The sequence below is a fragment of the Sphaeramia orbicularis genome, chromosome 24, assembly GCF_902148855.1.
Source record: "Sphaeramia orbicularis chromosome 24, fSphaOr1.1, whole genome shotgun sequence".
NCBI lineage: Eukaryota > Metazoa > Chordata > Actinopteri > Kurtiformes > Apogonidae > Sphaeramia > Sphaeramia orbicularis.
Window position 1 is genome coordinate 17,796,970 of NC_043979.1, and position 18,198 is coordinate 17,815,167.

The following is an 18,198-nucleotide window of genomic DNA, read 5'->3' on the forward strand; positions in this document are numbered from 1 at the left end:
CATTTTATTTAAGTCATTGAAGATTAAAATATACAGAGCAAACCTATTTCTTGATGTAGTTACTGGATGAAAAGAAAAGATACACCTCCTATAAGTTGATGGTAACAAAATCTACTCAAATGATTGCATAAGAAATATGGATTATATCTAAAAATGGCTTACTGTAAAGTATGTTTGGTCACCTCCTTGGGCTATTTATGACAATATCCTCTGCATTTAGCATGTTTTAGTGAAAATCAGCTATTTTCCTATATTTAATTTACTGATCATGTAGCTGTAGACTGACTTTTTAGCTAAATCTGTCAAACTGAGTGTTAAACAGGCATCTACATCCACTGTCATTAATCAAACTCCATGGGTTTTAATGGTGAATCAAAGGTGCAGAAGATGACAGTGTTTCCATGTTCACTATGGAGCTTCTGAACATTTCTGATGCCAGTAAAAATCTGAGAAATTGCATTTCACCTGAATTATGTAAATGTACTGACACGATTAATGGATCAAAAGTTATTGAACATTTTATTTCAGTATTTGAAGATTAAAATATACAGAGCAAACCTATTTCTTGGAGTGGCTGCTAGATGAAAAGAAAAAGATACACCTCCTATAAATTGATGGTGACAAAATCTACTCAAATGATTGCATAAGAAATATGGATTATATCTAAAAATGGCTTACTGTAAAGCAGGGGTCTCAAACATGCGGCCCGCCAAAGGTTCCAATGTGGCCTGTAGGATGAATTTGCAAAGTGCAAAAATTCCACAGTCAAGGCTGTGGAACTCATTTACGTTCAGGTTCCACATACAGACCAATATGATCTATAGTCAAATAATAACAGCAAAATAACCCACAAAAAATAATGACTCCATATTTTCTTCTTGGTTCGATGTGAAAAAATATTACACTATACCTATAAATAATGACAACTTCAAACATCTGCCTTTGTTTTAGTGCAAAAAATAACATTAAATTATGAAAATATTAACAATTACAAACTATCCTGTAAATAAAATGTGAATAACCTGAACAAATATGAACAATCTGAAATGTCTAAAGAAAATTAAGCACAATTTTAACTCTTTATTGCCTTTTACTCAGTGTTTAGTGTCTTTGTAGATCCCATCCATAATGCACATGTAGAAATGATAAGTTGAGGCATAATATTGTTAAAATTGCACTTATTTTTCTTAAGAAATTTCAGTTTTTTCAGGTTATTCACATTTTTTTGTTTGGATAGTTCATAAAAGTAAGTATTTTCATAATTTAATAGGGGGGGGGGGGTTTGCACTAAAACAAAGACAACTAGAAGCACTCGGAGAGCACAGACCTCCGCCAAGGCTGATCAGTGGCCCCCCCCCCGTGGGCCCCCCCACCCCCGATCACCACCAAAATTTAATCATTTCTTCCTTATCCCATTTCCAACAAACCCTGAAAATTTCATCCAAATCTGTCCATAACTTTTTGAGTTATGTTGCACACTAATGGACAGACAGACAAACAAACAGACAGACAAACAGACAAAAAACAAACAAACCCTGGCAAAAACATAACGTCCTTGGCGGAGGTAAAAATTTGGAGTTGTCATTATTTATAGGTTATTATGTTATTATTTTACTGGTCCGGCCCACTGCAGATCAAATCGGGCTGAATGTGGCCCCTGAAAGAACATGAGTTTGAGACCCCTGCTGTAAAGTACGTTTAGTAGCTTTGGTCACAGAAAGGACAGGCGGAGTCACAGCTGGGATATAGTATCTTTATTGTCCATTCGCACAGGCATACAGAACATATCCAAGATCCTAAGTCATTCCATCTGGATACGGAGGGCGACTGACCCTTGTGTAAAAACTTTGGTCTGGCTCACACTTGTGAATGTAAGGACACTAAACTATACACAGTGACATGCTTAATGACTGGCTGTCTGGAAGGTGCACCGCAGCAGTGAACCTCCAGGGATGAGTTCACGACACAACACAGCACAAGATGACGCACATTAGCCCCAGAATACAGCTCTGGGTGTAAGGACAGAAGGTTTTCTATTGTAGTGCTTTTTCGGTCAAAAATACATTTTTTCCTCACAGGCAAACTATAAACAGCAGCTTACGGACTCAAACATTCAAAAGATTTTTACATCAACCAATACTAAATAAATAATCCGAAGTAATAAAACCTTTCATATGTCATGGAATCGCTCCAGTGATTGTGATTAGGTACGAATGTTTAACAGTCTACACTTGGTGCATATCGGCGTCGCTCGTTAAGAAGAGTCTCTCCCCAACTGGTGATAAAAACTACTCCCACAAATACATATTAACTGAACTTTACATTCTGGAAATCCATGAACACACTGTGTAAATCATTTATACAACAAACTGAAACTGGATAAATAATAAGTACGTTAAAAAAAAAAAAAAGAAGAAGCTGCATCTAAGAAACCGTATTTGTACAAAACATGCAGTGCTTTTTTTTTTTTTTTTTTTTTTTGTCGATACTAATGTCAGTTTCAATACAGTATTCTGCTTTGAAATCCCCTCCGCGGATTTCAGCATCAAAGGTATGCAGCAATCCTCTAGACAGAGGTGAGGGCGAGAGGATTTACATTCTGACTAGATTCAAATATGCTCAGGAGAAAAGCAAAGAGTACTGTGACGGGATAGCAGTGAGCGGCGGGATGTTAAAGTCAGTAGCAGGAGCGCTCCTCTCTCCAGATGTTACACACAGTGAGGTGAATAGGGTGTGTATGTGTATGTGTGTGTGTATATGTGTGTGTGTGTGTGTATGTGTGAAAGCATGCGTGATGGATTTGTCCCTCCGTGCTGCCTCTGAAGCCGAGGTTTCTTTCATTTCAGATCCCCTTCATCGCCCTGGATGGTCTTTTTGATGCGCAGCAGGAGGGTTGTGTGCCACTGATCCAGACGGGAGATGGAGTCGAACTCTTTTACCTGAAGGTGGACGAGAGGCACAGAGATAAGCTTCATTCACCCTTTGTCAGGATCGCATTTACATATTTTATGATAAAATGAATAAATATACAGTCGCGGAAAAAATTATTAGACTACCCCTTGTTTTCTTCAATTTCTTTTTCATTTTAATGCCTGGTACAACTAAAGGTACATTTATTTGGACAAATACAATAATAACAACAAAAATAGTTCATAAGAGTTTAATTTCAGAGCTGATATCTAGACATTTTCCATGGTTTTCTTGATAATAACCAAAATCACTTCAGTTCTTACATCAATAGCTATGGCATTGTACTGACAAAAACAGTGCTTTTAGGCATTCCATGTTTTCTTTTCTCTGTTTTAGTCACATGATACACACAGGAGTTAGTACTTGATTGCACAACCATTGTTTTAATGACTTTTGATGGTCTAATAATTTTTTCTGTGACTGTATACATTACATTCCCACTAAAAACAGGTACACTAAAAACAAAAAGTTAAGGATATTTCTTTTTTTTTGGACATTTTTGCCATTTGTAAATAAAACTATGTCTGGTCATTAAAAAAATGTGTTTCAATTACACACAAAAAAGTAAAAAGCGCTGTGCAAGAATCCCAACTGAAAAAAACTGCCCAAAAATTTAAAATATCCTTAGCTTTTTGTTTTTGTTTGTAGTATATATATATATATATATATATATATATATATATATATATATATATATATATATATATATATAGTTTAATTCTCCACTGTACTAATGTAGATGTGGAGCTGGTACCCAAGCACCATTTATGCTAACGCTAATGCTATCCACTGTGTGTGGACAGCATAGGGAAAATGCAGAGTTTAAATTTCCCTACAGGGATAATAAAGCGAGTTAACCTTTAACTTTTATTAACTTGTGGCAAAGATCCGGACTATTCAGAATCATGTTTATTGCCATGTAAGTAAACAGGATTCACATTCGTAGGAATCTGCTCCAGTGGTTTGGTGCATACATAGAACATGGAGTAGGTAAGAAGCATGCAGTAAATACTAAAATAAAATTAAATAAAACAAGTGGTGCCAGGCACAACAAACCCCACCCCTCACATGTATTGTAGCTTATTTTGGCATCCATCCAGCTGATGTAATCATGTCTATGCGTGTGCTGGTGTCAGCATATCAATTGTCTCTATGTATGTGCCAAGTTTGAAATAGGCAATTATAAGTAAATGGGAGAAGAAAAAAGAATTTAAAAATTCATAACAAATTTGAACTTTGACCTACTTTTCCCAAAATGTAACCACATCTATTCTGGGTCACTGGCAATCTATAAACCCAATTTGGTATGAATTCAACCAATAGTTTTGCTGCTAAAGACATTTGAGTTTTGCCCATTATAAGTCAATGGGGAAATTTATTTTTTTTAAATACATAAAAAATGTGAAATTTGACCTATTGTTCCCAAAATGTAATGAGATCTATTGTGGGTCACTGGCAATCTATGAACCCAATTTGGTATGAATTCAGCCAATAGTTTTGCAGCTAGAGTGCTAAGAAACAAACAAACCAAATCAAAAACAATACCCCTTGCCTCCCTTTTGGGGGGCAGGGTGATAAAATAAAATAAACCAGTAAGACAGAGTTATAATGGACTGTACAGACTAGATATGGATTAATAGGCAGAACTGAAGTAATAAGTAAATAGTGGTACTTATTACTGGTGTTTGCTTAGTTTCAATGGAAATAGCACCTTGAACCTGCCTGGCCCAAAACAACCCCAGTATTTCACTGGACTGACTTTAGCTTTGATTACAGGAAGCATTTGCTATGTCATCATTTATGGCACATAATGTTCATGCAACAAATATTACAACATTTATTTCCGTCTGCAGCTGCACAGACCTTCCCAAGATCTTATATTTATGATGGGAGTCAGACCAATGTGTAAAGTCTTCTCTATTCCATCCCAGATTCCCCATGGGGTTCAGGTCTGGACTTTGTGGTGACTAATCCATGTGTGAAAAGGACGTCTCATGCTATCTGATCCATTCTTACACAACATGAGTCTGATGAATCCTGGAATATGCCTGTGTCACCAAGGAATAAAGTCCACTGATGTTCACACCTGGTCATTCGGTATATTCAGGTTCAGATGACCTTACTTTATGGAGGTAGTGTTACTGAACCTAGACCTGAGAGACTGAAGTAACCCCAGATCATAACACTGCCCCACAGGTTTGTACTGTCGGCATTAAGCATGATGGGTAATCACTTCATATGCATCTCCTCTAATCCTGAACAGGGTCAATCTGGACTCATCAGACCACATGACCTTTTTCCACTAAAACACAGTCTAATCTTTACTCTTTTAATCAAACTGATGGTTGTTTAAGAAATGAGAAGCTACTCACTGCGTCTGTTATGGATAAAGAACTTGTTATTGAAGTACAGGGGTTGGACAAAATAATGGAAACACCTTAAAACATCAACAAAATATAATTTAATATGGTGTAGGTCCGCCTTTTGCGGCAATTACAGCCTCAATTCTCCGAGGTATTGATTCATACAACTTGTGAATTGTTTCCAAAGGAATTTTAAGCCATTCTTCAGTTAGAATACCCTCCAACTCTTTTAGAGACGATGGCGGTGGAAATCGACGTCTTACTTGAATCTCTAAAACTGACCATAAATGCTCAATAATGTTGAGGTCTGGGGACTGTGCCAGCCATACAAGATGCTCAACTTCATTAGAATGTTCCTCATGCCATTCTTTAACAATTGTAGCTGTATGGATTGGGGCATTATCATCTTGAGGTGAAGGTGTTTCCATTATTTTGTCCAACCCCTGTAATTATCCATTGGAAGGATCTGAACTGCTTAAATTCATGTTGCAAAATTTTTTGTATTATATTTTGTTTTTTTCTGGCTGGGCAGTATATATTCAAGATGGATGGAAAACAGACAGAAGAGTGAAAGACACCACAGAGGAAGAAAAATGATGGCAGACAGAGACAAACCGGAAAGACATGCTGATTGCTTAACTATCACCCTTTACCAGGGTTTAATAAAAATAGATTTTTTGTAGAGCTGCACAATATATTGTTTGAGCATCGTCATCGTAATGTACGTGTGCGCAGTAGTCACACTGCAGGTCCTGCGATGTAAGGGGCAAATGAACTCGATGTGTTCTCATCTCATTTCCACCTCGGTACCTAACACAGTGCGCGCAGCAATCCACCAGTCACAATTGTTCTTAATCAGTTTGCCGAAGCAGACCACGCCCCTGCACATGGAGTGAGTCGCTGGTAACAACTACAAGTGTGTATTGGCAAGAATCTGGCAATACGATACAAATCATAATACTAGGATCACAATATGATATATCACAATATACCGCAATACTGTTAACAAGGCAGTATTTTTTTTGTTTTTGCTTTTTTTTCTTGGAAAACTAACATCTGCCTCTCTCAGACAGTAAAAAGTGCTTTTAGGATGCTTGAAATAATCATTACTTAACAAATCAGTGTCAATTTAAAAAGACTACATGTATAACCTGCAGTATCACAATACTACTTTTGTTGTATGCAAACAACAGAGCAAAATACCCATGTGAATATATAAATGAAAGAGGTTTCCCAAAAATATGAACAAAAAAACAAAAATAAACCTCCACCATGTCTGCATTTGAATAAATACCTAAAAATATCGATAGACATTTTTTAATATCGATACAGTATCTTGAAATGAAATATCGCGATAAATCATGGAACCGATATTTTCTTACACCCCTAGTAATAACATTGAAAAATGAGCAATGAACCAGAGAAAATCACTGAAAACTAAGACTTTGTACCGAAAAGAAAAGCAACGTCAGTTATCTGGAATTATTTCGGCTACAAGAAGGAAACACATGTACTGTGTCGACAGTGCCTTGGACCTGTTGCCACAACGAGAGGAAACACAACTAATTTGTTTGACCATTTACGTTGGCACCACACAGCTATTAAATCCTCCTGAGTAGTTTTTCATATCGCAATATATATCGCAGGGTTAAAAAAAATTGCAATGTCAGTTTCTTCCAATATTGTGCAGCACTAATTTTTTTACACAAATTAATATAAATATATTCAGTAATCCAGATCCTAATAAAGTGTCATTTCAGACGTGATCAAGTTTAAGGGGGAATATGAGCATGAACTCTTAATTTATGACCAAAAACATGTTGGTGAGGTCAGTGGTGTAGACCTTTGACTACCAAATTCAATCAGCCTCGACTCCACTGGACATTTATATCAAAACTGAAACAGATTTGCATGTTTGTGTCGAATATGAAGATGTTCCCTCTAGGTATTACTGAGATATCATGTTCATGAGAGCAGGATGGATAGATTTAAAGTCTGAATACATTATGCCTTCAGCCACAGCTATCGCCAGTAGGGATACACGAAAATCATGATTCATACAAGATTAGTTATTAGTGAGTAGAATGCACAAGATTGTGAATCAGTTCCACATGAACATATAGCCCTGGAGGACTGAACAGAGGAACCCAGCCTTCTGCTTTCTTTTATACACTAGGGATCCAACAAAGAAGAAAAGCTGCAAACTTCCTGCACTCAGTAGCAATTGTTAATTCTAAAACTTTACATTTAAAAGGACAGGAGTTACGCAGACTTACGGCCTCTGTGAAAGCTTCGCTGTTCTGTTCCTCATGGGCCTCGAGAAGTTTCTGTTTTAACAGAAAAATGTAGGTTAGTGAACAGAAAACGGGGACAGAGTAAGCCATGAGGATCTTCATAATTTTTAGCGTGGAGCTACCTTCAACAGTTTGCATTCTCTTGAGTCTGAAAAAGCTGGGAACATCTCTTCGTATTTTTCAACAGCAATCTGTGGGGAGATAAGATGTTTAAAATACTAGCAAAGCTCCCAGTGTCAACAAGGATCACACATAGAAACTCGCCTTCGCGTTGAGTTCATCCACGATGAAGTGACAGAGGGAGGCTTTGAAGAAATACTCTTTGGCGCTGTATTTCAGCAGTGGGTTGTCCATGGTGTTGGCCCCAACCTAGACGCATGGAAATCAAACAAAGCGTGTTAGAAATGTCAATATTACTCAGTTGGTGTGGGTTCAAATAGAAAGTGCAAACACATTACATACACACCTGCTCATAGATCTCAATAGCCTTCTGGTACTGTTCCAACTGAGCACAGTAAGCCCCCACCTTCAGCAGACACTTATTAGCAGAACTAAGGAAAAGACATGTTAAATATATTATCAACTACAGCATGAAATCAAACATTAGCAGCATAAAAATCAACTAATCAATAAGAATTATTCAATCAATAATAAAGGTCACATTATCAATTATGTTACTGATGAAATAGAGACCAGATAACTGTAAAACAACCAAAAATACAAAAGCAGAGAAAAACCTGAGACTTTGTTAGGGTTAAGGAAGTCATAGGAAATAGAGCTGCACAATATATTATTTGAGCATCATCATCACAATGTACATGTACGCAATAGTCACACTGCAGGTCCTGCAATGCAAATGAACTTGATGTATGCTCATCTAATTTCAACCTGGGTACCTGACACACACCACACACAGCGATCCACCAGTCACAATCGTTCTTAATCAGTTTACCAAAGCAGACCACGCCCCTGCATATGGATTGAGTCGCTGGTAAAAACATTGAAAAATGAGCAACGAACAAGAGAAAATCACCGAAATCTAAGACTTGGTGCCAAAAAGGAAAACGTCACTTATCTGGAATTATTTCAGCTACAAGAAGAATGATACTGAAACATGTTCTGTGTCGACAGTGCCTTGCACCTGTCACCGCAACAAGAGGAATCATTTCAGGTTGTTCATATTTGTTCAGGTTATTTACATTTGTTGTGAAATTTGTTTGTTTGTTTTAGTGTAAATACAGTAAAATTACATGAAAATATTTACAATTACAAAGAACAATTTGGAGTTTTGAGTATTTACAAGTATTAATGATAATATTTTTCCCAGTTTGTATATGGAACCTGAACTCTGAACTTTTGTGAATATCTTCACTGTAATTTTTGCATTTCATAAATTCATCCCATGGGCCGCATGTTTGACACCCCTGCTTTACATAAATCCCACATGTTTTGGGTGATACTAGCCACAGGATGCAGCACGAGTGTGTTTGCAAAGCAGAGTTGGGACAGAAGCTGTTTTTGAGGAGCATTTGCACATAGAGAAGTAAGATGTCTTTGTTGTTTGTTTGTTTATTTCTAATTTGCATTAAAACCAAACAACAAAAGGATTATATAAAAGAAAGCCCACCATTTGAAAAGGAGTGGGATGAAGTTTAACTTGCAATCTCCCACCCCCTTACCCCATCCTTCAACCTACCCTAAATTCCTGTCAGATCCCATGAGTAACTCAAAAATCCTACACATAACAGACTAAATTTTGATTATGCACAAAAACACAAAATTGCTGTACATATCAAGGATAGACTGTCCATTTTGCAGCAGCATTTCACATTAAAGTAAACTCTGTCCTTTTCGTAGCAGTAATAGTGCACATATCAAAAACAAAAATAAACTGTCCATTTCATAACAATAATACACATTAAAAAACAAATATAAACTCTGTCCTTTTCATGACAATACACATGTCAAAAACAAAAGTAAACTATCTGTTCCATAACAATAATGCATAAAAATAAACTGACCATTTCTTAGCAATAATATACTTATCAAAAATAAACTATGTCCAATTCATAACAATACCCATATAAAAAACAAAAATAAACTCTGTTCATTGTCGTAGATGTATCTTTGCCATAACGTCTATGTGTGGTTGTGCCTCAGAAATTAAAGTTCTTTCAAATATAGAGGAAGACTTTGAAAACAGTATCATGTGGAATACAATTGTCTCCACTGAGGGACTGAATCAGTAACGTTCCAAGTAACACCTATGCTTCCTCTGTTATGTCAACATATGATGAAGACCACAACGGACGACAACAACCCTTCATGATATACAGGATGTTCACAAAGTCTCTTTACAATTTAAAAAATGTATTACAGAAGCAATTGTTGAGATCTGTTAATTAGATTTCTTTTATGTACTCAGTGGTTATGAATAGTTTTAATCACATTATGGCATCATTGGGCCATTTTTCTTCAGCAAGAGATCAATTACTGCAAATGTTTACCTTGACCTTTTGACTGTATATGTGGTACCACAACTGGATGACCTTCAACCAACCATCATTTTTCAGATGGTGCACAACGACATTGGCTCTGCATATTGGTGGGTTCCTAAATCAAACATTTTCAGAACAGTGGATTGAAGGGGATGGCCCTATTCCCTGACCACCTTGTTCACCAGATATCACTGCCCTGGATTTCCTTCTATGGGGTTATGTTGAAGATATCATGTATCGAACAAAGATATGGGACGTCAACAACCTGAAGCAAAAGATCACTGATGTCATTGACATCATTGATGAGGCTATGATACAACCAACATGAGAAGAAATCCAGTACCCTCTAGATGTGCGTCGTGCAACTAATGGTCCTCATATACAGTCTCGGAAAAAATGATTAGACCACCCTTGTTTTCTTCAATTTCTTGTTCATTTTAATGCCTGGTACAACTAAAGGTACATTTGTTTAGACAAATATAATGATAACAACAAAAATAGCTCATAAGAGTTTAATTTCAGAGCTGATATCTAGACATTTTCCATGGTTTTCTTGATGATAACCAAAATTACTTCAGTTCTTACATCAATAGCTATGGCATTGTACTGACAAAAACAGTGCTTTTATGCATTCCGTGTTTTGTTTTCTGTCTGTTTTAGTCACATGATACACACAGGAGTTAGTACTTGATTGCATAACCATTGTTTTTGATGACTTTTGATGGTCTAATTATTTTTTCCGTGACTGTAGAGGTGGATTAAATGAGGCAAAAAACTTCAATATCTACTTTTTATTTTGTAATAATTTCCACATATATGTCAATTCATTTGCTTTTGTAATACATTTGTTAAATTGTAAAGAGACTTTATGGACACCCTGTATATTGTAACGCTTATTTGGACAGTTTTGTCTATATCACTAACGCTGCACTTCTAAAGTCTGATGATCTATAGTAACTCAATGAAGACAGTACCTGTTTGATTCTTCTCCTTTGTAGTAGTCGGCTGCTTGTTCATAATGTGCAATAGCCTTCACATCAGAAAAAAATATCAATTAAAAATAGCTCAAACAGAAGCCCATGTGCCTTTTAATGGTGTTAGTATTATTACTGATAATGGATGGCAATGACTCTGTAAAATGTGCTGCATTTTTCCACACACCTTTTCAATATCCACCAGCTCAGACTCGTAGATCTCCGCAATACTGATGTGGTGTTTGGCTGCAATGGTGAATCTTCCCTGGAGGTGGAGGCCGTAAAGGAGGAGTCATTACAAGGTGGATCTATATACACATACTTTACATCACTTTAAGTGTTGAGTTGCATTCCTTTTGCGGAGTTGCAAGGTCAAGCAGTAGCTCAGTGCTTGAAACTAATCCAAAAGCAATGACAACAAGGCCATCTGATCAAGAGCTTGGTGTAAATAAACAAAGATGGATGTAATAAATATAAGGGAGGAATAAAAGCCAAGGAGAGCATGCTCACAAATGCGCATGAGGTTTTGGAAGTTCAGGTGCCTCTAACTTGTAAATACACATTACAGCAACATCTACTATTTTTCAGTTAAAACTGAGTGAGTAGGGACACAGCACAGATGGCAACTTTCTAATGGAATCTTACCATGTCTGTGTATATATCGATGGCAGCATTTAAACACTTGATTGCCTCTTTTAGCAGCATTAAAGGAAGAGGAGGGAACAGATAGACAACACAGCTGTTAGTTTTGTTAAAAGCTGACACACCCATAAACACATTATTCAGCATCAGTGAATATGGGATGTTAATTCAACAGGATGAAATGAGCAGAGCAGACAGTTACAGTTGAGGCAGAGAGGTGTTTCAATGCGGAAGGTGACCGGTACAAACTGAAAAAAATCCAAAAGCAAAAGTCTTCTGTTTTCTTTCTACAAACCTAATACTTCCGTCAGTGCCCCCCACCCCCCCCCACCCCGTACAGTGGCTCTACATTATCATAGGGCAATGTTAAACAAGGCCACTCAAACAACAAAGAGTTCTATAAATCAACCTGAACAGAACACTGTGCAATTAACGGGTAATACATCAAGCATATTATATGTTGTCAATCGCTTGAATATGAACAATGAAATGTTATAAATGGTGAGACCTGCCCTATTATAAACTACTGCTTCAGTGGTAAACATTCCTGATTTGTAGTCTACAGTGAGAGAAAATAAGCCTGGGGACAGTGGTGTAATCTAAATGAATACTCAAATGGCTGTGAGTGCTCTCTAATTTGTCAGTTTTGGTGCAATATACATGGATACACTCAAAATGATGAGTGGTTTAACGGTGATCCAGTGATCCAGCTTTATAAATATAAATATATACGGTAAATATAAATATATATATATATATATATATATATATATATATATATATATATATATATATGAAGCATGGAATTCACAAACAAATGTACTAATAGTGCCACTGTAGGGTCAATGTGATGTAAATTCTAAAAAACACAAAGACTCAGACAAAAACTGTGAAAATGTGGTTTGAAAATGTGGCGGAGTCCAGTCTTACCATTAGGGTCCGACTTCTTGTAAGCATTTCCAGCATCGATGAAACTGGTAGCACAGTCGTGCTTGTTCTGAAGCTGCATATGGAGACGTGCAGCCTTGCAAAATGCACCACCAGCCGCTAAGAAAACAGAAAAAAACAGCACAAAACCTTTAAGGTAAAAACTTTGCTTTCAGCTTAAACTCTAATTTATGCACATAATGTCACAGTTTTACTAGTGGCACCTTCACAAGTGCTGCGCTTTGCAGTTATAGTGCCAAAAGACCGCACAAAATCTTACAGCCTTTCAAATCTTCAGAAGTGTGTAAGTTACAGTAGGTACAGAGACAAATACACACCGCTCCAGTTCTTGGCCATCTTAAACATGTTGGCTGCTCTGCAGTACATCTCACAGGCCTCTTCGACTTTGTGATGTCCTCTAGAGAAAGAAAGAAGAAACGAGAAAGAAATGTTCATATGCATACAGATTCAATAACTCAGTCATGTTAAACATATTTTTACTGCACATATATATATAATCACATGTTGGTGGATCAGGCTGTTGTTGTATTTTTTAGCAAGATGTCACTCAAATTTGAGTGTTGTTGGAAATAAATCTTTTTTCACAACCATTATGCAGTGAATCTTCATGACAAGATACGACGTTAACTCTGGATGGAGCACCAGAGGTCAACTTCTTAACCACAGTTGTAACAATGCTCTGGACATTCAATCATGTCAAAGGATTACACTGCTGCTTGGTCAGCCTCAGAATTATCAATATTAAACCCAGGAAGTGCTGACACGCACCAGAACAGCTGGGCAGCAACATCTGGAGGTCAGATCATTAGAGTTATTCAATTTGTAACACAGGCTGAGCAGGAAATAGGAATAAAACAATGCAAATTTGCAAATGTTGGGTGGAACTGGCTCTGTGGTAAATGATTGGATTAATGGACAACTATGTTAAATCTCTCTAGAATCACTAAGTATTTAACAACTTTTTGTGTTTGGGTCTAATACTGACAGTCTGGTAGATGTTGTGACTGACACTTAAAATAAAACCTTATGGTAAACTTGTCAACCCAGTAACCCTTATGAAACGCCAACCCTCAAGTTATCACCTGTCAAAACAAGCTGCAGAATAGTAAAGGGAAGTGCAGAGGTGTGTGTTGTCATGATGCTTAGACTGTGTTAATCTATGGAAGGGCTCAGTGCTGATATTTATGCTCATACCTAATAACAGTGCTGGGCTACGCATGTAGCTTAGCACTGGAGAATCGTGATTTGCTGACTTGTTTACAATGATGATAAAGGCGAAGTTAGCTAACTTATCTTAATAGCAGTTAAACTAAATGTCTTATATTGTCCGAAGCCGATTTAAGTTTACCTTTACAGTGTCTGACTTGTGGGACAAAGTGAAGCCCTGCTCATATAGAAACAGGCTGCGTGCCAACTTTGCTACAGTAAGGCTTGCTAGCTGTTTATTCTTTGGTGCAGTGCTGCCTTACCCTCCAAACATCCCTCCCAAAAAAGAGCCAGAGGACTTGACTTTTTTGTCAGCATCGGCCATTAGCTGAATCGCTTCCTTCTCTTTCCCGGAGTTGTCCATTTTTTTCTGTTTTTGGAACAAACTTGGAGTGAGGCAGAAAAATATCCGCAGAGGATTCAGCTGTAGACAGTAAGGATTACAGTCGATGGGTTTACTTAGCGTAGGCGTGCATCAGACGGTGGCTTAACTGTTCACCGAGGTACCGCGGGAGTTGTAGTACGTTGAGTGCCGCACACCGTTAGCTACAAGGCAGAAAAAACTACAACTCCCAGTCAAACACGAAGCTATTTTTACAGCTTCTGTTACGTAATAATCAAAGGGGGAAAAAAAGCAAAAGTAAAAAGTAATTATTTGGGAAGAGAAACTTTTTTTGTCTAAACAATTTTCCTCTGTATTTAATTAGATTTTACTTTAGTTCTCTAAAAATAATAAGCTGTAAAAGAAAAATAATCATCGTGGGTTTATTTTTTGGGCAGCAGGGGGCGCTAAAACATTATATCAGCGAAACAAACGCATGTAAACAGACAACAGGCTGCACCAACTGGAGTATATTGTTACTGTTATATTCACAATTCAGTGCTTAAAAGGTATCGGGAAATACACTTCTAAAATATATTTCTAAATATGCTGATTGAATACTGATATATCTGATAAAATGTACTTGACATATTTTTTCCACACCTGTTACATATAGTAACAGTAATATAACCTATAATAACATTTTCTATCAGCCATATTTACTTTTTATTACCTTTTGTTACATTTATTGCCTCTACATGTAAAAACTGAAATCCTCTATTATGATCTTTAACAAATTGCCAAGAAATATAATTATGTTTCTTAGCACTTTATAAGATAATATAATTAACATTTTTATTTTATTTAAGTATAATCACATTTGTCCATACCAGTGACGTGCAGTGAGGTTCTTGGCTGGTGAGGCACTGACTTTCAGAGTCAGATCTACAAATATATGAACCCAGAAGAGTACTGTTACAGCTGGTGTCTATCAACATAATGATAGACACAGAACCACAACACTTTGATTATATGCCCTGACTTTCTATTCTCTGGATAATGTATAAAATGCATGTGTATAACTTGCTCAGTCTAGCAGATCAATCATAAAACCGCAAAAAAAAGTTACTCTGTGAGTCAGCCAGTGTCAGCCATGTTTTGATTCTGAGATTGATCTAACTCCATATTCAGAGTGATTGAAATGTTGAGACACTTAGACTTGGGTCACTTTATTTTTATTTAGCACTCAGACTCTGTCCATTAATTCAGTTTTAGCAGAGTGGCCTGTTGTAGTGCTGTAGTTAAGACCACCTAATCTGTTCTGTAGGACTAGATGCTAAGATCCCTATCTTGCATACATAAGACTTTGGGCTGGTACTGTGAGTGGTGGCACCCTTCGGGTCATCAGGTGAGCTCCCTCCTTCACCGGTGTCAGCAGGATGGGACCAAATCCACCACAGTGACTGCAGACCTGCAGAGAGATGTGTAGTGGAAGTATGAGGAGTCTGCAGAGATAGAGGCAGACATGGAGTCTGCATGTCATAAAAAAGACAAGAAGAAGAAAGGCAGGCTGACCAGACTCTTCACATGGTTTGGATCCTGCTGAATACCCATAAAGCCTTCTAGGAGCTGTCTCAAACTAACACTGCAATTGTTCAGATTGCCAGCAAAATGATTGGTGCTCCTCTTCCGTTCCTGGAGGAGATCTACAAACAGCGCTGCATACTCAAAGCAATCTCCATCATCAAAGACTCCCATCAGCCCTCTCAGGGCCTGTTCTCCCTCCTGCCATCCAGCAAGAGGTGCAGAAACATCAGCTGTAGGACCAGCAGGATGCAGAACAGCTTCTATGCACAAGCTGAAAGACTGAGAAACGGACTGTGCCCCCTCCCCATCCTTACACACCCTACACTGCTGTGAACTTTCAACAGACTGCCCCCCCCCCCAATCCACATCACTGAGTTTCACAGACGGACTGTGCCCCCTTTTCAATCCCCAGACACAGACAACACACACACACACACACATATAGGTTTATGTGGTTTAGCCAGACAATTTCTCCAAACAGGCCTGGTGGTGGTTTAGGTGGACTACCCTTTCCCAGGGTCCTAGAGTTATAGGAGTTGCATTGAGCACTTTAAAAATTCTGAAAAAAATTTAGGTCACTTTAGCTTTCAGATACACCCTACAGAACTCGATACACACCACCCTAACTTGATTGTGGTATAGGCAGACTGTAATAGACTGAGTACAGAGGCAGAACCCAAAAGCAAGACCACAAATACCGAATAAGATTTAGTGTTTTTATTAAACACTTTTACAGAAGAAAAAACTCTACACAGAGAATATTTGTCTTCTGAGAGGCCTCCGGTTCCGGGGGTAAACGTCTGGGCTGCGGGTGGGATAGACAGACGGCCGACTCGGCCGAGTCGGGAAAACCCCCACGGAATCCCCACTAGGGACAGACAGAGGGTGGTCAATAGACAAGCCAGGTCATACACGGGAAAACAATCATCGAGCAACGGTACATAGGGGACGAGCAAACTCACGGTAGTAATCCAGGCGGAGGTCGAAGCACAGGTTAACGTTGGAGGCTGAGGAAATAAAGGGAGCAGGCAGAGACGAAGTCGGGTACGAACCAGGTCGGGAACAGGCAGGCAGGAAGAGGTCAGGCTGAATCGAAGGTCGAGGGACGAAAACAGGTCAAACACGGCAGACGAACAAACAGGATCCAAGAAACGCTGGTAAGTGAATACGAGTTGCAGAGCACAAACTGGCAAAGGAACAGGGGAAGACACAGGGTTTAAATACACAAGAGGGCGGGAAGACAATGAGACACAGGTGGAGATAATCAGGGAGGAGCAAGGTAATCAGGTGAAAGGTGAACACAAAAGGAAGTAAAGACAACAGACAAGACACATGAGGGAAACTTAACAAAATAAAACAGGAAATGACAAACAAAACAGAAAAGACAGACAAAGTCCAGAAGCCGACATGACAGTACCCCCCCCTCTAGGGGACGGCACCGGACGGCCCAGGAACCTCCGGGTGGCGCTGATGGAACTCCCGAATCAGGTCCGGGTCCAAAATGTAGGAGGCGGGCACCCAGGAACGTTCTTCAGGGCCGTATCCTTCCCAGTCCACCAGGCATTGGAACCCTCTCCCTCGCCGGCGAGCCGCCATGAGCCGGCGCACAGTGTAGGCTGGATCCCCATCGATGATCCGGGGTGGAGGCGGTGGCTGGGTGGGAGGGACCAGTGGACTCTCCTTGGCGGGTTTGACTTGACTGACGTGGAAAGACGGGTGGATTCTCATAGTCCTGGGTAATCTGAGTCGCACAGAAACAGGATTAATAACCTTAGATATAGGGAACGGGCCCACGAACCTGGGTGCCAGTTTCCGGCTCTCCACCCTCAAAGGGAGATGACGGGTAGATAGCCACACCCGCTGGTCCTGCTGGTAGACCGGAGCCGGGGTCCTATTACGATCGGCTGCTGCCTTATAGACTCCCGACGCCTTTAACAGAGCCTGTCTGGCACGAATCCAGGTCCTCTTGCATCGCCGTATCAGAGCCAGGGCCGACGGGACGCTGACGTCCTTCTCCAGAGCCGGGAACAAAGGGGGTTGATAACCAAAAACTACGTGAAACGGAGACAGACCAGAGGAGACACAGGGTAACGAATTGTGGGCGTATTCCACCCAGATCAGCTGGCGGCTCCAGGACGAGGGGTTGTGAGAGGCCAACACTCTAAGGCCGGTCTCCAACACCTGATTGAGCCGCTCAGTCTGACCATTAGATTGAGGGTGGTAGCCCGAGGACAAACTGACAGAAGCCCCAATGAGGGAACAAAAAGCACGCCAAAAACGTGCCACAAACTGAGGGCCCCTATCAGACACAATATCCTTAGGGAACCCATGCAAACGACAAACGTGACACAGAACCGCCTCTGCGGTCTCCTTAGCAGAGGGGAGCTTAGGTAA

General features: G+C 39.1%; 1 protein-coding gene across 1 annotated transcript; it reads right to left on the bottom strand.

The window, feature by feature from the left end:
- Positions 1-1,739: 1,739 nt before the first annotated feature.
- napbb (N-ethylmaleimide-sensitive factor attachment protein, beta b) lies at positions 1,740-14,362 on the bottom strand. Its single transcript, XM_030128300.1, has 11 exons — positions 14,159-14,362; positions 13,007-13,086; positions 12,672-12,788; positions 11,745-11,791; positions 11,287-11,364; positions 11,100-11,155; positions 8,094-8,178; positions 7,892-7,996; positions 7,750-7,818; positions 7,610-7,660; positions 1,740-2,939 (listed from the first exon to the last, which is right to left on the bottom strand). The coding sequence occupies exons 1-11, from the start codon at positions 14,257-14,259 to the stop codon at positions 2,838-2,840; spliced, it is 891 nt and encodes a 296-aa protein (XP_029984160.1). The 5' UTR covers positions 14,260-14,362; the 3' UTR covers positions 1,740-2,837.
- Between the last annotated feature and the right edge of the window lie 3,836 nt (positions 14,363-18,198).

Excerpts from the sequence above, each read along its gene's own strand:
- napbb (XM_030128300.1), bottom strand. The coding sequence starts at position 14,259 with ATGGACAACTCCGGGAAAGAGAAGGAAGCGATTCAGCTAATGGCCGAT. Across the intron at positions 12,789-13,006 it reads GATGGCCAAGAACTGGAGCG|CGGCTGGTGGTGCATTTTGC; the intron begins GTGTGTATTTGT and ends CTGTTTTCTTAG. Across the intron at positions 11,365-11,744 it reads TCGATATATACACAGACATG|GGAAGATTCACCATTGCAGC; the intron begins GTAAGATTCCAT and ends CTCCACCTCCAG.